We start from the raw sequence: 23,527 nt of genomic DNA, 5'->3' as shown, positions 1-23,527 counted from the left end.
TACCTTCCTTCTCATTTCATCCTATTGTCCTTAGTTCCCTCCACCCCCCTGTCTCTCTCCATGTCACTCTCACTGAACCTTACATCAGACTTCCACTGTCATGCCACCTGCCTTTCAAAGTCTGCCATTGATCACATGAGTGCTTGTGTATGTGCGTGTGTGTGTGTCTGTGTGTGTGAGGGATGAAGACAGAGAGGTAGCCTGCCAGCAGTGCTAAAAGGCGTTCAATCAGACTGCAAACAGATTGAGAAGCCTTCCTGCCTGGGTTTGAATTAGAGCCGCACAGATTCAGTTAGCCAGTCCCCGCTGAGCAGGTACACACAAATAAATACACACACACACACACACACACACACACACACACACACACACACCCAACAGGATCTGGTTGATAATGGTCAAGAATGACTGTTGAACGTATTCACATAGAGAAATATTGTACTTTAAGGATTGGTAATGGCCTCTTCTTTTTTTAGAGCATTTCAGGTGTGATTTCATTGCTTCTTTGATACATCATGTATTAACATTGGTTGTGTACCGTATCTCACCATTTGCATTACTCTCTTTCAGCATTTGGGTTAACAGCCTTAACTAATCCACCTGATGCTACAACCTGAATGGTGACTGCCAGTCTATGAGTAATGTCTTCAGGGATACTGTGCCTTCACTGATGCAAGATAATGGTTGCAGAATGAACCAAATGGTCAAATCTACCTGCCGACATATGAAAAAATCTAAAATATATATCTGTGTCCTTGTCTCTCAGTGGCTGGACAAGCTTGGAGAATTCACCCTCCTTCTTCGGTGGGTGTCCTCTGGTGTCTGGTGTTTAAACCGGATACAAATTCCTTGTATGTGCACACACACTTGGCCAATAAAGCCGATTCTGATTCTGATGATCAGCTCACTTTTGGTTGTCCTGTTTGAGGCACACAGAGGAAGAAATTCTACATGGTAGCATAGAAACCCCACAGCCAACTAGCATTTTGACAGTGTAACTGCCGGATGCAGACATACCAGCGCACAAGTACAGTTTTCTGTAATTTCTGTAATAATAGAAATCAATCCAACTTATAATACGACTGCACAGGGTTTAGTGGCATCCAGCGGTGAGGTTGCAGATTGACACAAAATGAATACGCCTCTCTCATCACCCATTTCATAGGGACGGCAGCAGCTCTGCAGCAGCAACAAGGCTCTCCTCCACAAATTTTCAGCGTCTTAGCTATTAGCTCATTTACCACAAAGCTTGCCTGGATAACACTGTCTCTCTCAGAATGTAGTCTGGTGAAAGCTGCTTCTTGGGCATCCAAACTCCACTGAAGACTATTAACTTTATCCAGGAGCATTTGTCCTTGAAGCTCATCCTGTTTAGAATGTTTCAAGCTGGACTGACTCTTGAGATTGGCCTTTTTGATCACTGCAAGCACCTCCCCACAAACTCAGTAAGCATATTGTTGACCTTTTACCTCACCAAAAAAATAACTATGTGGGTGTTATGTTATTTTCTATACTTATGAATTGCCTCATAGGCCGGATCAAAAGGTCTCACGGGTCATATTAGTCCTGGAGGCCAGAGATTGCCCACCCCTGTCCTAAATCTTACACAGTGGTCCTTTAAGGCTGCAGAAATAACCTGTTCTACCCAAACGGAAATTAAAACAAATACATAACTTTGGCTGTAAATCCTGGAAATTTTTCCATCTCACCAAAAATAAACTGCGATTGCCCTGAAGTCCCCACGAGTGGCATCATGTCATTTCAAAGACACACCTAAATTTACTTGAAACCAACTAATGTTATATAGAGCGTTACAAATGGGCAAATCGATGTCTCTAATGTTGTTTGAATGGAGTGCCTCTCAGCAGCGGGAAGGAAGGATAGATTAGTCTGATATAGATTAGCTGCTTGAGAATGAGCACATTTGTTCAATCGGGGCAACATTTTCAAAGTCACTTTTGACACTCCTGCATTAAAACAAAGATTCATGGATTAATTACAACACTTCCACTGGGCAATGTTCAACAGGTTTTACTCTGTGGTGACAAAAGTCTTACTCCTTCACACTGGACTAGTTTCCCAAACATTTGATTTTACATTAGTAACAGACACCTTTTATAACTCCCATTCGGATACAATTGCAATTACAACTGCTTCTCATAAATAATTCAAATGACAGATAAATGGCAGTCAGAGGAAATTAAATTGTGGGAATTCATTATGTTGACTTAGATGAAGTAGAGGAGTTCTTCTCACCTCACTGAAGTGGCCCATCTCAGCAGCATGCAGGATCGAAGTCTCTTTATTGACTGAGCAGATGATATAACTGGTACTGTCTCCAGGCTGGTAAAGCCTGTCAATACATAATATCCAGCAGCTGATTGAAGCACTTCATACGAATGTTTCTTTTACACCAAATGTGCAAAAGCAACATTCAGAAATGTGAGGTCATTCCTTTACACTGAGCTAAACAGCTGTGCTCTCCTACATAAGTCATAGGGACACACACTGCAATTCCACCAGGCTGAGCAGCTAAAGTTCAACTAAATTGAATTTTGACCCCAAATAAGCTGCTCTCCACCACACTTGTCTGGTGGTATTTGGAAGTTATTACAGTATCAGTTTCACCATAGAGAAGCTTTGAAGACAGAGTTTCTGAATTCCTGGAGGAATGTTAGTCCACTCTCCTATTCTGTCCTACGAGGACTGAACTGAAATACCACGTTAGGAAATTAATATTGTGATTGCTTACATTCCGTACATGTCAGCTGTGTCCCAGCTGCTTTGTGGGATGAGTACGAGAATACGCTTCATCCTAATGTTCTCTGTGAAAGACTGCTGATAATGTGGAAGCACGCAAAGAAAAAATAGAATTTACAGTATCGCATGGGTAACAAAACATGTCTTTGTATGCCATTGAATAAGTTGTTTTTTATGGAGGAGGTCTGTGGAAAAATACACAAAAACAAGGCTGATAGGACTGGTAGGACTATTATCACGATGTACATCTCTGGTCTATTCGGTTACCTAACACCCCGTGTCGAAACTAGTCCCATTTGAACAGGGCTGAAGGCGGTCTTTTGGTAGATACACATTGCTTCAAGACAACATGCATTCCTTCTTTGTGGGTCACTGAACTCACATGGAGGAAGCACTCAATCAATTTGAGGTATTGAGGCAGAGCCACTGAACGGGCGGCTAAATTACAGTCCTGCAGGTTGAGTGCGTCACATGCTCCCAGACTCTACTCTATTCCAGCCCATTTAACTGACAGAGCCAGGCACCGGCACTCCACACATGTGCATTTCTCACCCAAATATTACGATATTGTCACACTGAAAACTGCTCCCCAATGACAAAAAATCCCTAAATTAAGAGAGAAGAGGGCAATTTGAATACAAAAAAAAGGGGCTATTTAAGATACGGGTTGCAAACAGGGAAATGGTTCCGTCAGCTATGTGCGTATGGCTGCAGGCTAAACCTGCAAATAGCCTGAAAAATCTTATTTTCTGTGTCTTCTTGCCATAGAAGTAATTTCTCTTTGCTGATGAATGAGGTGCATAATAAGCGTGAACAAGGACAAGCAGGCAGGTTTAAAGCATGCATTATAATACTACTGTGGTATTCTACGATATTATCCTCGACTCGAGTTGGATTTTGCATCACATATCACCAGTGTTACAAAGATCGAGGGAGTAAGACTCCATCAACTCGTTGGAAGATGCCAAAAATTGACTCATGCCTCTGTATTTTCTTTCCTTGATTACTGTAATAATTGATTACTGACAAGCTTCAGTTTGTACAAACTGCACAGGAAAGAATTTTTACAGAAACCAGGAAAAAAAAAGATGATATTACACCAGTTTTAGGGTCATTACACTGGCAAGCTGTAATGTTGAGGATTGATTTTGAAGTTCTTTAACTTCTTTTTAGGCTCTAAATGGTTTAGCACTCTCATACCTCTCTGAGTTTGGAGCAAACCTTAATTAATTCTGTAAATATTTTATTGTTTTTATCTGTATATTTCACTCCTTGTGTCATCTGTTTTAACACCTGTATTATCACTATAATTTACATTAGAATGAGTGACACAAAGCAGAGTAAAAAAATCAAACAATTAACACCTTCAAATGTTCTTGAAGCCATCCACAGGCTGAAACAGACACTCACAGCTGGACGAAGCATGCTCCTCCAGGTAGACTGACGAACACTCGTCTTTGTAGAGACAACGATCATTTCTCCTAATTCCTGGCCTGCTTAGTGGAAACAGCCGTGCTGTGGGACTTTGCCAGAGGTGCATCTCTCACCAAAACAACCACAGTGTCACATTAGAGGCCAGCTCCCCTGGCGCTTTCTCAGCAAAAACATGTGGCACTGCTAAAAATACCTGCTTTTGAATCATTCACGTCATACACTATTTAGAGAGCTCATGCATACTCATGACCCTATGCAAATAGGTACCATCAGGCTTTGACGAGAGGGAACTCAATTAATGGACTAACGGGCTGCAGCGTTACACTGTACACTAACACCAATGAATGAAGCAGCGGCATGCAGGGAAAATGAACTCTGATCAAAGTCCCTGTTATACTTTTAATCTCCTGACAAAACATGGTTTTAAAGTTTGCGGCTGTTTTCCCCAATGCATAATTAAGGTTTTACTGTAAGATCGCTCTCATTTTCATAAAACAAGCCTTCTACTGAATAAGTGGGTTGCCACAAAAGTCTGAGAGGCCATGACTTTACTGATCACTTCGATCCCCACAACAGCAACCAGTTCATACCCATTTACAAAAACGTACAGTGTAAGCGTGGGACAGGTGGTCATAGCCATATATTGAGAAAGATTTGTCTGTAGACATAAGCTGTCAAACTTGCCCAGCTGCATAAACTCAAAATATGTAACGTCTAATTTCTATTTGTGCTTTTGAGAAAAAAACATGGAGAACATAAAACTAATATAACAAACAGGAAAAAGGTTCCATGTCTCTGCGTGTCAAAAAACCAAAAACTGTCCCTCTCAACCACAGAAAATAACGACCAGATTATTTTGCCATCTCATGAAATATATCGTGTTTACGGCTTTCTGAGGCCATACACTAACTGCCCCAGTCTGTGCAATACATGCAAGAAATGTGAAAGACGGACAACTACCCACAAAGGCACAGAGTGTTCTAGTCCACACACATAACACATAAACACATAAACATATCTCTCATGCACTTCAGCATCGCAGAAGAGGCTGCATATATAAACACAAACAGTCTAAGTTCAGTAAAGACATGACAGAATCCTCCTGCCTCCTCCACAGAGATCTCCTCCTCCTATTTCCTATAAAGTCAGCTCATTAAAGAAATATAAACAGCCTACATTCCATTTAACGTCATGTAAGTCTATAATGGTATAACAAGTGTTCTTTGATAAGTGGCTCATTACAGCATGCTGTATGAATACACTCTGTGCACCCAGCTCAGGACTTAGCGGTTTCACATGATGACACAGAATTCCAGAGTAAAACTATAATTCTAAACTATAACCACTCAAAAAAGAATGTTTTTTTTTTTTAGATTATTTATGGTAAATGGTAAACTGCTCTTTACAATTGGCCCGCTCTACCTCCGGAGCCACAGCCACATGACATTTATGTGGGCGTTTGTCTTGATGAAATATTCTGGAGGAAAACAGTGTGAGTTTAAGTTTCAGCGCCTCAGCAGGGAGAGAGGAAAGGGGTGCGCTGCCTTAAACTAACCGAATAAATCATTCTAATTAAGACAGTTTTTTGACACCTCCATTCACAATGTCTCCAGCAGGGTGCTCAGCATTAGCGCCATCATCTTATTTTTTCTCCTAACATATTTTGACAGTAAAACACTTTGGAGATTATGACCCAAAATTTTGGATTTTTTATATGCTGCTTAATTGGGACAAAATCTTGTCAAAGTACCACAAAGTTCCCTGGAGCTCATGTTTTATTTCTAATTGTGAAGTGGACCTCGGTGTCGTCACACCACCCACCAAGACAAATTGAACCAGTGGAGTTGCTCAAAGCGGCATCATGACTTCATAGTTTGATTTCTCACTTTCATCATCAAAGAAAAAAGAGTGTGAGACTCAAAGGGTCCACGAATAACAACTGTACGACCATACGAATAATCAATCGTGACTGATTGACCAAATCTAAAATATTTGTAAGTATGGAAATGCATAGCAAGAATCCTGGAAATGCAGGAGAATGAAGCATATTACATTTTTGATCACTGCTGCATCTCTAATCTTACAGAAAATGCGTCATCTGCAAGATAATCCAGAGGATTAGACAGATTTGGTATTATAATCTCATTTTGAGATACTTTGTGATTACTTAAAAGGAAAGATGAAGAAAAAAATTCAGATTATGGGCTGTATTTTGTTCACAAACGGCATAACAATGGACAATCCTTACTGAATACCAAGGTATGCAATGTGTCTTCAATTTCCTCACTTCACAAGTTTCCGAGTAATCCTGCAAGTAATCACATATTTGTCACCTTAAAAATACCTCCCTACTACCACTTCTGTGATGAGAATGTTTTAATCCATGTACATTTCATCTGGTCTGCTGAAAATAAATAGAATCCAGCCACTGGATAACTCTACGACTCACTCACACATCATGCTATGCCATAAAATCAAACCAACGTTATTTTCAACACTCTGAACCTTTAACACTGGAAACTAAAGCATCAGCAGTCTCCTATACGGCACTGAATGCTCAGGCCTTTGTAACACCATAACCACTATTCACCAACACGTGCACCGAAATGCAAACTTCTAACACAAACTACGCTCGTTCTCTGTTCGATCTTAAGGAGACGGTTCCTACCGCTTTGCTGCCGGGCGCCGTGTGTGCCATCCATTGCTCCATTGGATCCCACTGTGGAGCTGGATGTGACAGGCTGCTTGAGTGGAGAGGCAGTGTGTGTATGTGTGTGTGTGTGTGTGTATGTATGCCTGAGTGAGTGTCAGGGCGTTGTAAGTGAGTTCACCCTACTGTGTGTGTATGTGTGGATGCTTATAGTACATGTGTGCAGGAACGCCAAGTATGGAGCTGGGTGTGCGTCAGGAATATTGTATGAGAGCTGTGATGGCTGAGTGCGTGGAGCGTAGATCTTAGTCTGGAGCTAATCAAGTGTCCCCTATAGGACATGACCATAGTCAGAGAAGCTATGAGTGTCACTAAAGTGTGTATGTGTGCGTCCAAGTATGCAGTGAGGCATGATCCCGGTTTATCTCTACACTGTTCATTGGTCTGCTCAGTCCTTCATGCCTCTCCAAACACTAAGTAAGACCTTCCTCTTTGTTGGCATCCTCTCAGCCACTCCTCCATCCATCCACCCAGCCTCCCTTAATAGACTGGGTAACGTGTCAATCACAGGTCACCTGCCCTCCAGTCTATATAAAAAGCTCACACAGAGGCAAGACTTGATTGTTGAAATGATTGATGGGCTTACTAAGAATAGACATTTAAAGGGAGCTGGTGCCTTTACATTCCAGACATTTACTTACAAAGCAACAGAGTTCAGCATTAATGAGCCACTGTGAGTGTAAGAGGCAAAAACCAACATGTTGAGAGCAGGAAAAGGGGACAGTGCCAGAAGCCATTCCAAATGAGAGAGAGAATCTGCATGGCTTCTTGTTCAGGGTGTCGGATGTTTTATGGAACACTTAAATTATTCAGCCTTGTTTGCCTTTCAACATCTTCTTCTCCGCTCCTCTGAGGGAGTGCCGAGGCCGCTCATCTCACTACCTGGTGTGGTGCTGACATCTTCAGGCCACAGTCGGTAATGCACATGCTCTAACGATAACATAATATCTACTGAGCGGTTGTTCTCAGGCATTTTCCACACAGATCAAAGGGTTCGGAGGTTTTGAGTTGAAGCACAGAGCTCAGGTGTAGATTTAAGTGATTATTTCTCTCTCTGTAGTTGGAAACACAGCGATCACTGACATTAGGTGGAGAGTCGACTGAAAATCAGCAGACTTTTGGACTCCACGGGAAGGTCAGAGGGTAGGTGGAGGCAGTTCTGTAGGCGACTAACAAAAAAAACAAAACACTGCTGCTGTGTTGTTTTTCTTATCTCATGACTTCCACGCTTCCTTTTCATTCCCCATTACGTGCTGATGTGAGTTTTTTTACTTTAAAAAGAAATGGAAAAAATAATGATTACAAACGATAGCTTTCATTTTAAATGGATGTCAGATATGTGCAGAGAAAACGCAGCTCATCTTGTGTTTTTCCATTCTTCTCTTAACGGTCTATAAATAGCAGTCCATAGCATTTGGAGACACAGCTGGTGCTGTTTCCTCCATCTGCACTATAACATAACTGCAGTATGCAGTATGGGCTAATGCACATGCATGCATATACACACACACATACACACTCACATCCACTGAGGGTTATGTTTTGACCTCACCAGCTGCACTTCACATACTGTGCAGCATGATTGCATGAGGTTTATATTTTGTTGCATCATCAACTTTGGATTACTCTCTGTTGATGTTCTCGCTCTTCCTCAAAGAGGAAGCCGAGCATTCAAACAACATGAAAGAAGAGATCATTCATATTCATCTTTAGTAACGCCGTGCAGACTACAGTCCTAGCAGAGATTAACTTAATCTTGACTGCCCTCTGCTCACCTCAGTCCCAATATGGGCTTCAAAATGTGAGAAAGACACAAACACACAGACACACACACACGAAAACAGGCTAACAACTTCAATGACTTCACTGGTTCCATGTTAACTTTCGAATACAAACAAGTTGAGAGACAGTCTACTAACTACACACCTCATTCTCTGGCAAAATAATAAAATATAAATTATAAATAAACAAAATAACATTCACTATAGACAATATCCTGTTCTATACTGTGACATGCATACATACTAAGTATCGTGTAGTTTAAAACACTGAAAAATAAATTAAATAAGGGAACTGACAAATTTTTCAAACTCTTGGATGAATGGCAGAAGATGTTTTCAAGGAGGAGAAGTCATCCTTCCTCTAGGTTTCCAGATATATCACTCAAACAAAGTATAACTAAAAGGACAGAGGCACTAAAAAAAACTTTCAGCATCCTTTCTGACAAAAGAGAGACATTTAATGCCATCATTAATTGTGAAATATGGCATGAAAACACAGCAGGTGATTTACAATGGGCTGTTTTAAGCTGTCACGGCTTCAGTGATGGGAGGTGTCGTCTTTGTTAGACGCTCTGAGCGAAGTTTATGGCACATTTCTTTCTAATTGTTTCCTCCGCTGTTCATCACAGTCATGAGAATCCCACGGGAGATATGGCCGTTAATAATGAACTGATGCATCTACAGGAAGCTGATTGCTGAAATGTGAAATTGGTATTCAATCTGATACATATCTGCGGAATACACATGGCTGCATGCACATACAGAAAGCTCAAAGCGGGTGACTGCAGAAAACAAAAAAGAGATAAAGTGAGTGGATAAGAGTGCCAGTCACCTCTAACATCAGGTTTGTGATAAGAGCCACATTTTGATGTGCTTATAAGGCTGAAGAAACCTCCCCTGTTCTCTGTTCATCTAACAAAGACTGTTCAAAGACTCTAAGGACACTCTGAGACAAGGAACACTGTAATGGAACCTAATCAGCCTGCTTCTCTGGAAGGCATCGTCCTCTAATGAAGAAATAAGGCCCAATACTCAGTGGACGTCTGTGCAAGTGGACAAGAAAACTTTCCCTATAAGCCACCTGATTAGTGTGACCATTGCCCTCAATAAAACTCTCTTCTGACAATGACATCCAAAAACATATCTCATAAACAGAGTTTCCTTATTTACTTGTTGCTAAATGTGGTTGTTTTTTGTGCAACACAGGTAGCACCTCGGTAAAACGATGAAGTGAAAGCAGACTTTCCTTCTCTCCCAGTCCCATATGGTCGTTCTTCGGTGTCTGCTCAACTGAATTACTTTGACAAACGCTTCTTAAGCAGATGTGCAGAAAAACAGGCCAGGCACAAGTCATTTGTCAACATTAAAATTCCAGCCGCAGTGACAACTCACAACTCATCCGTCCAGTGCTCCCATATATTTTGCATTTTATTGTATATTCTATTTCATACAACCCAAATGCCGCCAGCTGTAGGAAGTGTTCCTGTAACCACCAAGATACACAAGGCAGAACTTGAGACAGAACATCCTCAGTGAGAGGTGGAAGCTTTTTTTAAGAGCAATTAGTGTGAGGGAGGCGATGTGTTTGCAGCCTGTGAGAGAAGAAGGGAAGCGACTCTGTTGTTGAGACTGTGGAGGGAACCGGGAAAACGCAGACTTAGAGGAGAGACTGAAGAAATTAAAGAGCTGCTTCACAACACGTATCATACGTCCTTTCTCTGTTATTCCCCGAGTTAATTATCAGTCACTGAAATGTTGCCACGCCACCCTTCACCATCATCTCATCAGACCTCAGTCAATCTGATTCACTTGAGACACAGCTACAAGCATCATCTCCCCAGCGGTGGAAGTAGCTGGCAGGAGCTACGTGAATTATGCTAACTTGGTTATCTGTCAAAGAGCACCTACGCACATGAATATTCTTTCATGTTGAGGTGTGTGCTTGAGCATACACATTTCCATTACTGAGCCTCCAAGTTCAGTGTGGGCTAAACTGCAGTAAAGAAAAGAAAAAGTCTGATGCAAAAAAAAGTATCAGACGAGCCAAAACCCTCACAAGTAACACAAGGACATCCTCTCTCTCACACACACACACTCTCACTATCACTCCTGAACCTACCTGTGTGACTTTCTCTGTGACGTTGTGGGTCCGGTCGATGAGTTTGCAGGGAGCTATGATGTCCATCTCCCCAGAGGGCAGGGCGATCAGTGGGTCGGGCTTGAAATCCACAAAGTTGAGGGTAATCTGAGGGATTTTGGAAATGGTGCGGTACCGCATGAGGTCCGAGTCCGACGTGGAGTTCAATATGTTGGACTTACTGTTTACTGCCCCTGCAAACACACACACACAAAGCAGACAGGTCAGGTAAAAATCGAAGGGGATAACAGACTGGGTCGTCTGTCTTTCCTCCTGCCACCTTCCTCACCAGTGCTGCCCGGCCGGACGCTCCCTCTCCGGTTCTTTCGGTCCCAGTCGGGCCTCATGGCCTCGATCTCGTCTACGGAGGAGGCTCGACGCATGCTGTGGAAGCTCTCCCGCGAGCGGCTGTGTGACAGGGAGCAGTTGGAGGCCGAGCCGTCCGGGTTGAGGCTGAGGCGGTGGTGAGGTGCTACGCAGGGTGACGACTGGGTGAGGGGACCCACCAAATGGGTTCTATGCGGAGGAGGAGGAGCAGCAGGAGGAGGTACAGGAGGGTCAGAGCTCAGTAAGGTGCGCTGGTCCTCCTGGCGGTCTTCTGGCCAACTCTGGAGAGCTGACCTAGGAAACAGAAAAGGACATAATGGGTATTAACAGGACAGTCTGTCACTGACCTGAATATTTCAAATGTCTGCCCAAAACTCAAAGATGCTGCTGTTTTTAGCCATCAGTGACCTTTGACCTTACTGTAGGAGGACAGAAAGACAAGAAGATTTTGTTGCAGGAAGCATTTCAGATTACTTTAAATGAAAAAGAAAATGAGGCACAGTAAAGTGAGAACAACACAGATATGACAGAATTCCACTCAAATGAAGCTATTGTGAGATACTGTGGGGTGTTTCATTGGATTTCATTTGCACAATATTCAACAAAAAGTCAAATTTGGAATTTTAAAGTTAATGAGCTTTGTTGAGAAAATAAAAGTGTCAAATCTAAATAAGCTTCGAGTCTCTTTTCAGAAAAATTCTACACAAAAGTCAGACATTCATTCACCAGATATAAGGAGGGCAGAACTAAAGGAATCCACTGGGCCTACCTGCTTCCACTGATTGGCTCCTGGTGGTCTGATGGTAAAGGGGGAAGGGGCAGGAACTCCCCCAGGCCTAGGGACTCGTGACTGTGGTGGTCTGGGTGCAGCGGCAGGGGTGTAGCAGTGGGGATGTGAGCAGCCTCTGCGTCGTCCAGAGACGCTTTACTGTTGGACAAGGAGCGCAGCAGCGGGAGACGCAGCTTGAAGCCTCGTGGACGACCTGGAAGGGAGGAGGGAGGCAAAGAATCACCGCCTGCAGAGTGACGATATGAAAGGAAGGTGTGAATCAAAGTAGAGGTAGGATACGGGATGAAGCTGCAGGTGGCGGAGGTCATGTCAGGAGAGAGGGAGATCTGAACTGGGTCACACAGAGTCGAACAGACCGTCAAAATACAGCTTCAAAAACAATTTACTCTGGAAATCTGGGACAGTAGCATTGATTAGATTTTGGTTTTAGCCGTAAAGTTAAAAACAAGAAATCTTGTTAAGAGACAGACTCGGTTCCAAATGTCATCAGCGTCCTACTTCAGATGCTGTTCTCCAGGGTTATCCATCTGGAGCATAAATTGCACGTTCATGTCAATGAAAAAAAGAACATTTTGTAAAACCTGATCCAACACCAGAACTCAGGTTTAATAACTCTTACAACTATAATATGATGAAATATAATGAAAGTGCACGGTCTGCATATCCTGAATCCACTTCATTTCTGCATCGTAGGGTTACTTCCATTTACTTGCCCAGTGTTTGTTCTGATGAGCTCTTTCTGAGCTTTTCATTACAAAATCAACTCAACAGTTCAACAGTGAGTGTGGAACACAGGGAACAACAGGAAGGAAGGCCTTAAAGTTCAGCAAGTGTCTGTTCAGTTTGGACACTGCTCAGAACCTGTCCTGAGAACCACAGAACACAAAACAACAAAGACACAAATCCGGTTAGTCAGTAGCTACCGGTGACAAGCCAGGTGGGCAGGCGGTGGTTGAGCTCCTCTTTGCAGCCTGGGAAGGTCCCCTCTGACATGACCTCGAAGTTGAGGATGAACATGATCACCACGCCATCCTCGTTCTTCACTGGCACCACATCCACCATACACAGGAAGCAGTGACCTGCGTGGGAAGAGAGGAAGATAAAGCTCAGACAAGACTGACTGGATTTGGGGGAAGCTTTTATCCAGAACCTCTTACAGAGCAAAAAGTGCTTTTAGAATTGGGATTTCACCTCCAACCCTGATGAGTTATTTGAGGTGAGAGTGGAAAGCAGTTGTTCAATCCTTGTTTTATGACCGCGTAAAATTCGACATCATAAATCCGTGTGTGTGGAAACACTCATGCATGCGTTATGAACAGTCGCGGACGAACACACCGTGAATGTGAGCATATATGCACTAATTACACAGGCCCACTTTGACACACACACACACACACTTTTCCATTCTCTCTCGTTATTAAATGTGCATCTGCGCTTAATCAGCTCACACACTCTTTTGCATATGAGGACGGGCACATTCGCTAATCTGCCACATGAGTGCTAAAACAGCTAAGTAAGCGTGAAATTAGACGACATATGACATTAAGTGGCTGGGAATTTTTTTTTTTTTTTTACCACGTCTATAGGCCTGGATACACTGTACATGCCAGGCAGAGTGGAAGTCACAGTAAGATGCTGTTCTGGTATTGAAGCTAGGAATTTGAAACTTCAAAGCATCAAAATACACAAACACACACTCAGGCATGAAAAAAGCATTGTGATCTTAATTTAAATTAATGGGAGAGGATGAAGAAAAAAAATCAATACAACTACTGAGACACAATCTGAGAACACTGTAGAGTGGAAGCTACATTCTTATCATTCACGATGTAGAAGAAAAGTCAAAACATCCAGGAAAATGGATGGCGTACAAAGTTATATCCTGCAGGAAGTGTAATCAAAACCAGCCAATGAGAACTGAGCCCGAGTTCAGGGAAGTCAGTCACTTGCACACTGACAATAAATCAACTACAAAATATCCATAAGCTGCGAGTAAAAGTGATATAAAACATATCAGTTCCAACATCTAGACAAACACGTGGATCCCAGTCAGATGGATGGTAAAATAAAAAGGATTTTGTGGCATGTGGAAAGTTTTATTCCTTTATGTAACCTTTAAACAGAGCTCCATCTGAGTGACAGAAAAATGACACGTCACTCTCAAATGTCAGAAATGTGTTCAGAATGATCATCCAGCAGCCATGTTGTCACGTTACACATCATTTAAATCCACCTTAATCTGTCATTTGAGCTCATAAAACTCCTTGTCAAGCATTGTTCTAAGAAATAACTACTAAAGTTTTTGTCAATTTAAAGAATCTTTTTTGTTTATCACTATAATCCCTGTGCAAGTATTTGTTTCCTCCAAACATGGATGCCTTGATCACTGCCTAAAGTGACCTTTTGATGTCAAACAATCCCTCTGACATTTCCCAGCGTACCTGGCTCTAGCCCGTCGTGTCTCTTACCTGGATGGTGACGGTCAGTGACCGGCTCTACAAATGGCAGCCACAGCGGTTTTGGTAGCGTGGAGCGTTTACAGACAACACGGTATGTTGTGAAACCCAGCGTACAGTGTGTCTACTGCATGCCTGCCTCGCTCACCCACCCACCCGCCTGTCATTCATCTCACATCATCGCTGGAGAGTGGGCCAAAATCCGATTGGACAACGGCATAATCCCACCACAGGAGGGGGAAAAAATATGAAAACTAAACAGGGAAAACTAAAGGATTACACCATCTGGCCATATCTAGCAGAGTGTGTTTCTGTGTGTGTGTGTGTGTGTGTGTGTGTGTGTGTGTGTGTGTGTGTGTGTGTGTGTGTCTGTGTCTGTGTGCATGCATGCTTATGTGCACATGTGTACAGTAGGTAGATGCTCAGTGTCATGTTCCATTCATAAGATATTGGGTCATGTCCATTCATGCCTGCTCTCATTAGCAGCTGTGACGCTGCATTTGCAGCCTTTTTGAAATGACTGAAGGTGTTGCTGCATCACGCCTAACGTTGCTTTGGACAGTCCTGCAGCCACGAAACCAGGCGGGGCAACGTGATTTTGACACCAAGAGAAGTGAGAATGACAAAAACTAAAGTGTATGATATCCTTGCCATCGCCAATGGAAATCACTAATATGTAATATAAAGCAGAGTTGCATGAAAGGACCAATAGGAGACATGTTTTGGGGAAAAATGCTAGTTTTATCAACCAGCCCCATGTAAACAAATAAAATCTCTCATGTTCCTTTATCAAACAGAATAAATTGGATTAATGGATTGTCTCACTGATTCAAATTACTGTCACATGAACAGTAATGGGAGACAGATCTGCAGCACCAGTCTTCCCTCTAGAGGGCTTTCATTTCACATCCCCTGTTGTTAGGTGGATTGTATTCTTGGAACTGATGTACTTGTAGCCTATTCCTGAAAGACAATGCCTTAGAAACACTTGGATATTATTACCGGCTGTCAGTCCCAGACACCGAAGAGCAACCCTTTATTTGCTCAGCAGTGTCCCAAACCAAACTGTAAACACAGCAAGCTGTGAGTATGCGTGTTTCTTTCAGACACAGGACCCAGTTATGTGTGGTTTCCGGTTGACAGATGTGATTTGTACAAACACACACGTGTATGCACGCACACATGTGCATGCACACACACACACACACACACACACACACACACACACACACAAACAACAATGTAGGATTAAATGTCAACACAAGAGGATTTAACTTCAGCTCATTGTTTTAAGTCTAATACATTATAAGACAAAGTATTTATTGTCAATTGTTTGACTTCATCTGGAACGCTATTTCATTTCTCTGTGTGTGTGTTTGCAAGTGTGTGTTCCTTTAAATACGTATATAATCTATAATAATCATACATGCAGAAATGCGTTGCAGGCGTACATCAGTGCATGAGTACACTGTGCAGTGTGTTCTTCTGTACTGTAGACACATGCGCACATAACACAAGTGGGTTTATCTGAGTGTGTGTGTGTGTGTGCGTGTTTTTTTTTTTTTGTTGTTGACCATCATACCATCTCTGTCTACTGTAAAACATTCCCTCCAAGAGCATGTGAAATGAACTGAGCTCTGAGGTTAACAGGGCAAATGCCATTTCATCTAAATGCTCCCTGTGGATGGATTCCAATTCAGCGTGTACCAGCTGATAATCTGATTCAGCGTTGCTGACTTACAAAGCTCTGGGAGATTATCACAATACACTAAAACATATCCAAAAAAAGCACAGAGTGCAAACTGCTCATGGCAGACCAGGGATGGTCCAGCGATCACACAATATGAAAAGCCCAAACACAGTACCGAACTTCAAATTTAAAGGACTGCTCAGACCGGAGGGAGGCTGACCATGATGGGCTGGCATCAGAATGTTTGACAGCCCTGGCTGGTGTGGATGCTAATGCTTTAGCTTTGTGTGAGAAACTGAGACCATGCATCAGCTGGCAGACTGGATTATTTTGGGGACTGGTACATTAAATATAAAATTTGATTTGATTTCTCTGACATCCAGTTTTTGAGTTAAACAGGAAGAGATCATACTATGGAGCATATTAGAGGTCTGAAATGATTTCTAATGATGGATGATAATACCATATTTTATTCTGTAGTGTATATGGTCAATGGGAGATTACAGTGTTTTAGATCTATGGTATCATAAGGATGGTTTCTGTTTTATCTTTGGCCTCCTAAAAGATTAGCATCCCCCTGCTAATCTGGCCCCAACAGCTATGGCCAGATAACCTGTGCTCACACATGTTTCAGAAGCACATACGGATTAATTACCTAACAACTGCCCCAAAGATATTCTGGATCAAAGTTAGGCTGTACTTAAGACTCTCAATCGGATCTTTACTGAGGCTCTTCACAAGCTTATTAGGAAAAGTCTGGAAAAAACTAAAGTAGGCGAGGTGGGATGAAAAACTGGAGGGTGAAGGGTGGGAAAAGAGAAGGAAAGAAAGAAAGGTAGGTATGAAAGAGGCGAAGGCCATAAAAAGTAAATAAGATGAAAACAGAACTGAAAAAAGGAGCAATGACAGCAGAAGAGTAAGTGAGAAAGATGAAAGAAAGACACAAACTAAGAGAGGAAGAAAATGATTATTTTTAGTTCAGCAGGCAGTCCGGTCAGGCAGGCTACTCACTGCAGCTACTCCATGTGAGGGAAACTGACTGAAACCCCCACAAGACTGCAGGGACAATGTTGCCTGGTGGGTTTAGAGGGACGTGGAGGGAAGGATTAACTGTACAGGAACATCTTTTTTCCAGTGTAGCAGGAGATGAGAGAGGATTGCTGAAGAGTAAACAAGGATTTGGCTGATCCCAAGTCACCTGATGTCAGACAACACACAACTCTGAAGCTTCACGACTCCTCCAATGAGAGAACGCCCGACAAAGTCAAGGAGGTTGTAGCATATATCTTCCCCTTTCAATGTTTCCGCCCTGAGGAAGATAAGCAGATGAACCTACAACTCTCTCCCCTCTCTGCCCCGCAGCATCCTGCAGGGTGCTGGATTAGAAATTAGTATCATAATCTGTGCTATAGAACAAGTGGATTAAAGGGAAAAGATTAGCGTTCAATCAACCAGTTCTTCACTTCTGGATCGAGGTGCAGGGATCAGAGGGGCGTGCTTGGAGAGTCAGATAACAAAACAACGGATGAAAAAACAGAATAGGGAAGGAATCGTGCATGTATGTGTTCATGCAAGAGGCGAAATGTGTCACTGAAGACGTAGAAGAGCTGGTGTTGGTGTATCCAGCATGCACACTAACACTGCATCCAAGTCACACTGGAAATATTAAATATCCAGGGTGGCTGACAGTAAGCTGCAAACACAATTATTTTCAGGTTGTTCATCCACAGCTCAGAGCAGAGGTGCTCAAATTTTCACCATGGAGGGTGAAAACTGAAACTTAACAGGGGCCCTGGGCCAAAAAGCAAACGTCTGTTGTGCTGTACAGTACAGTAAGATGCAAAATGGTACGGAAGGTTCCCCGATCCTGCTTCGCCACCAGCCCACAGGGCGGCGCCCCCTCTGACTTACTATCACTTTTACTTGTAGTAGCAGTAGTAGTATTAGTAGTGGTAGCAGCACAAGAGCAGAATCAGTGTACTTTTTTTAAAATCTCTATTATTATCACGTTTATTATCTTCACTTTCATCTTTTTTTAATCTCCCCTCCTATACTTTCACTTACTTTTTTTTTTCATTCATCCACCGGCCCCATAGACCGATTGTTCAGAACACATGCACACACACACACATCCACACACACCTGGACAAGAGTACGATGCTCCAAAGGTGTGACACAAATTCAGCATAAGCATCAAAATACTACATCATCACCGTCTGGAGCGTGGGGACTTCCCCTACGGATATGCATCCGCTCCTCCTAGTGGACAACCATGGTCTCTGCACACTTGTAGATCCTTATTCGCAAGAGCAGCACAGACTAGGCGTCACATATTTTTGCTCTGCACATCACTGCACTGACTGATATATATCATTAATATATTCTGTTTACTGTAACTGCACCTCGCGCAGGTATGAAAAGCTATTTTGAAGAGAATATCTTAACAAACCAGCCACAAATGACTTTCTGCCAACAGCAATTTTAAAAGTAGTTTATTTATATTCACTGGCTCTTTTGTCTCCCGAACAGAGAGAGTTGACAGGCAGTTGAAAAGGAGAGCATGGCAGCTTGGCAGAACACAAAGTATCTGCAGCTCTTATTAGTTTTCAAATTGTTGAGTGTCACTTACATAACTCACAGCTGTTCCTACTTGCGAACAATGTGGATGGTTTTGTTTATTTATTCTTTGAGAGTGCTGGCACGGTGCTATCTGTTCTCCCGTCAGGACGGGAATATCATATCTGAAAACCATTAGCTCATGGTTACTTTCCATCACAGACAAAGGGAGGGAGAGCGAGAGAGATGTAAGAAGATGAAGGTGCGACTGTGTTTCCTCTCAGCGGCTCTGTTCTGTATCACACACAGACAGGCACGCACACACACACACACACACACACACACACACACACACACACACATACAGTGACAAAGTGACAGGAACGGAAGAGGCGGAGAGTCCCATTCACAGACAAACTCTCCTCCCCTCCATCACTTCTTGGCAGAAAAAAAAAAAAAAAAAAAAACCTAAAAGACAAGGTGCAGATGTTCATATCCTCAGATCCACCGAGACAGCTTTAAATACTCTGCAGGCCGGCTGGCTGAGGGCCAACTGGTGAAGCTTGTTATGTTCCTGGCTGTATTCAGAGCCGAAAAAAGCCCTGTTTAAATCCTAAACCCTTTGCACTCGCATAATTACCTGAAAGTGTCATTCATCAAGGAACATATTGTAGACAGATGAACTAATTATTAATGACAATGGATGACCTTTCCATCTCACATGTGACGCCTTCTCAAACCTGTCCCTCCACGTCAGGGTGGTTGACTCTGATGCTGGTGAAGATGATGTTGATTGTGAAGAAGGTTAAGAAAACACTCAGTTGTCTTTTCCTTTTCAGTTACACACATCTCCACAACAAACTCTCAGCTCAGTTACAGATCGTGGCCGCAGAGGGTGATGCAAACGGCACATTAAAAGCCCTGAATTCCTGCCAGCTCCGTGGATGCTACTTTGAAGCCAACCATGACCTCTAACGTCCCTGTTAATGAGCAGGAGAAAAGCGAATGTCCCCTTGGACGTGAAGAGTAATGACTCTAGTTCCATTAGTCACATCAACAAGCCCTGACCAACTTCGCCTTGAGTTATTCTCACAAGGAAATCCCTCCTGCATCCTAAGTGCTGCCCCATTACCTTGACGGCTTTCGGAGATCAACTGTTTGAGGCCAGAAAGAGGCAGCCACCAACTACTGTGTGTCCACTCACCCACCCAGAATGCACCAGGATCCTTAATTACCTGTGTGCTAATCAACTTGAGGGCACAAGTAATACACAGTTTAAGTGGAGGCAAACAAATGATACTCACAGGGTTTATCATATTCTAGCTAATTATTGCTGTTATTGGTTTTAGTAATTATGATAATTGCAACACCCACTCAAGGATGGTAGAAACGGTTGAGCGTGTTCAAGTGTTAAATGAAAAACAACACAAGTATCATGTTATCATGTGAAGGCTCCGAGAGGTTTTAATAAGCTTGCTCTGCACCAAAGTTTTTAATACTTTTAGTACAAGCTGAAATCTGACCGTATCTCTGTACCGGGTACAGCACTGAAAACTGGCCCTAGTTAACCACTAGGTGGCAGGACACAACAACTTTTCCTCGTTATTCTTCCAAGGTAATATACATAGTGTCAAATGCAGCCACACACACACACTGGCTTGCTGTATTATCTTCACTAACAGAGGTACAGGGAATGAATATGGCTACACTACACCACAGCTCTGAGCCTCATACAGGTGTGTTGTTGCGAGAGGGCTGGGCAGCGAGCCGGATGACAGAACGGAAAAATAAAGTGGTGTGCATGCACGCAAGCTTGTACGCATGTGATGTTTTCCTCTGTGTGTGAATGTCACACGGATTGTTAATATTGGTGTTGCTGCAGCCCACACCCCCCACGCCCCGTCCTTCTGGTCTTAGCTAGCAGCTGTCCTCTGATAAGTGATGTAACATTACCCCTGACCCTTGCACCTTTTTCTGGGTTGGGGATAAGAAGCAGTGGAGGGACAAACGACTCCCAACAACAATTCATCAGCCTCCCTCACCTTTAATAGAGACAAATGGCCAACTGGTGAGCTGTGTGTTTATGAGGCAAAGTGGTACCTTGATTGTAACAGATGGCCATGGTGTGTGTGTGTGTGTGTGTGTGTGTGTGTGTGTGTGTGTGTGTATGCTTTGAACAAGTACATGCGATGTATCAAATGTGTTTGTATGTATTTCTGTTCTGTATGACGCTGAATGAGTAATTCTGCCCCCTGTTGGTAGGAAATAAGAAATAACGGCAGTTGAGCCATGTATATATGATTGATGCGAAGGAGCTGATGGGAGCAGGGTGGTTGGGAAGTTGACAAAGCTCCAGAGCGAGCAGTGGGATCCATTAGGCCAGTTGTCCATCCCAGAGGGCACCTGCCTGGATAAAGGATGAGGTGTGTTGTGGTGAGTGGAGCCCTGGACTCTGTTTGTTCTGTGGTGTTTAGTCACGACTGGGAAACTTGAGATGGATGACTGGGTTGGCCAAAAGAGCACCCAAATATCAGGACTGTATTATCCCTGTTAATGACTTGAAAAGCAGCGCTGGTTACTTGCTGTAAGCAGTAATTCATGACAGTACGTCTCAAGTGAGGTGATTTTAGGTGACTGTATTTAAGCTATTGCAGTCAACTTCCCTGCCATTCTTCCAAAATCTAAGATAGCTCAGTGTGCATGCGACTGAGATGATGCAAATGAATAAGTTAGTAGGAATGGAGGACGGGTTTTCAATATTTCAGCTGCAATCAGATAAGTTGATCTGAGGTCATGATAAAAGCAATAACACTTTTATGAAATACAATATTACTGCTGAATGTCAAACAGATATTTGTTTCAGGGAAAAGCTGAGTGATGCGCACTAATACAATCAACATTCATTGTTTTTCTATTAATTTCACTGCGAAATGAATAAAGAGAACAATCACAAATAACAGGAAAATGCCAGGATCAATCTAATATCATTATCTCTCTCAAACCCTCCTCACCACTTTCTATTAGTGCAAAGTTAATCAGAAAAGTTTGTTTCCAACCAAGAGCACTCTCATCCTCAGCCTTCATTAAGCCTTCTCCTCCGCACCCTCTTCTGACGGGCTGGAGAAATGAGAGACTGAGGGAAGGAGAGATCAGGTGACTGATCACAGATTGAGGTGTTACATTAACCCTCACACTTGATCAATAAAACAACACAATTAGCACACAAAACACAATGTGATGTTAGACGTGACTCAAAAGAACAGGTCCCCTGCGAGCTTACGAGTGCATGAATGTGAAATGAAATATTACATCCAGAATGAACCACGATCAACTTCAAACACCTTATGGATTCAGTTTGGAAATGATCCCAAAATGTAAAGAATTACGGTTGCAACTACAACCACAAACCAATCCAATTGAGACTCAACGGGCACAGGTTCAGGTATTGAATTTTGCTCACAGAAAGGTTAATAAAGTGGACACAGAGGCTGACCGGTCATGTTCCAATTACTATTAATCTCCCCACTGCCTCTATACATGATCTATCTGCCTTCCACATTCTCTCCATCCAGATGTTTCTGTCTATCCACAGCATGAAATGACCCCACAAAGAGGCTAAACAACCCCCGAGGGGCTGAGGGCCTTTTACATGTCTGTGACCGGGGGCCCAGTGTTTCATTATCTGTCCATCCCAACTGCAATTTGTTTTCTTAGACACAAGTACATTAGCAGGAGATCAATACATCAAGCGGGCCCATATGTTGACCGATATTAGCTTATTACAGATAAATCAATAGCTATGAGTTTGTTTACCAATAAATTACAAGAAATGCCGATACAGAAACTCCAAAGTTACGTCTGAGGTCATATCGAAACAGTGTCTGTGTTACATAGTTTGTCCACTAGAGGGTGCTGACAAGTTGAATTGCTCAAATGTAAAATTACACTGTAAATCAAATTAAAGGGGTCCTCATCAATTCTGTTTGAGATTATGTGTTGATGCAAAAAAAAAAGAAAGAAAAGAAATGCTGACTGATATATCATCATTGGTCAATACTGAAATATCAAATTTTGTATTGGCCACTAAAATCAAATGTCAGTTGAGCTTTAGCGTTGATTCAACTTCATGGTCACTTTACAGGCAATGAAATTGCCAGAGGTGTTTTTATGAGACCAAACCAAACATAAAACAGAAACATATGAAGGAAATAGACACCAACATGCAAGCACACGCACACACACAAGCACACAAAAGAGTACAACTGTGACCGCACAGGATGGTGTATGAGTGCCTTCAGGCTCCTTCACTGTTTGTGACAGTTTGATAAGCCTCCTGTGAAGGATCAATAGCCGAGCTGTCTCTGCCAGTGAAACTGTGTGAGACGGTGGTGTCAAACACATACAGCATGGTTGGCTGGATGTCTCGTTCACCCGCTCTGCTCATGTCACACACACTGCTATTAACAGATTACATGTCAGTGCTGGAGCGCAGGCACGTAAACCTGCAGACATGGTCATCCAGGTCATCCAGGTAAAGCCCACATGAATCAACCCACTGTTCAACTACATTTCCTTCAAGCTGATAAGACACAAAGTGCAAAGGGGGGGAGGGGGGGGGGGGGCAGGAATGGGCAGTTACAGCTACAGTTGGCCAATTTCAAAAAGTGCGATGAAATTAAAATCAAGTTATTACATGTTTTGAAAGCACTCCGCCTGCTTTTCAGATGTTCATTTGAGAAAGAAAATTCTCACATCATCGGGTCTGCCTGGAGGTTCGTGGAGCTCATTCTCATTCAAGTTCTTTACAGTTACATCATGGAGCTTGGGAAGCACGCTGACACTCTCCTGAAAGCACCATCATTTCACATGCATGCACACCGAAGCGG

The 23,527-nt window shown here is 42.8% G+C and overlaps 1 protein-coding gene across 1 annotated transcript in view; it reads right to left on the bottom strand.

Moving 5' to 3' along the window:
* Positions 1–23,527, bottom strand: part of kcnh2b (potassium voltage-gated channel, subfamily H (eag-related), member 2b) — a 232,308-nt gene that overhangs the window by 92,094 nt on the left and 116,687 nt on the right. Inside the window, exons 3-6 of the mRNA XM_076761316.1 lie at positions 12,863–13,018; positions 11,919–12,132; positions 11,112–11,443; positions 10,805–11,016 (exon numbers count right to left, since the gene is read on the bottom strand). Of these exons, the coding sequence (XP_076617431.1) occupies positions 10,805–11,016; positions 11,112–11,443; positions 11,919–12,132; positions 12,863–13,018 (914 nt within the window). The remainder of the gene's footprint in view (positions 1–10,804; positions 11,017–11,111; positions 11,444–11,918; positions 12,133–12,862; positions 13,019–23,527) is intronic.

This window comes from Chaetodon auriga, chromosome 21, assembly GCF_051107435.1.
Source record: "Chaetodon auriga isolate fChaAug3 chromosome 21, fChaAug3.hap1, whole genome shotgun sequence".
Lineage (NCBI taxonomy): Eukaryota > Metazoa > Chordata > Actinopteri > Chaetodontiformes > Chaetodontidae > Chaetodon > Chaetodon auriga.
The sequence above is the reverse complement of the archived record's forward strand: the minus strand, read 5'-3'. Positions and strand labels throughout refer to the sequence as shown.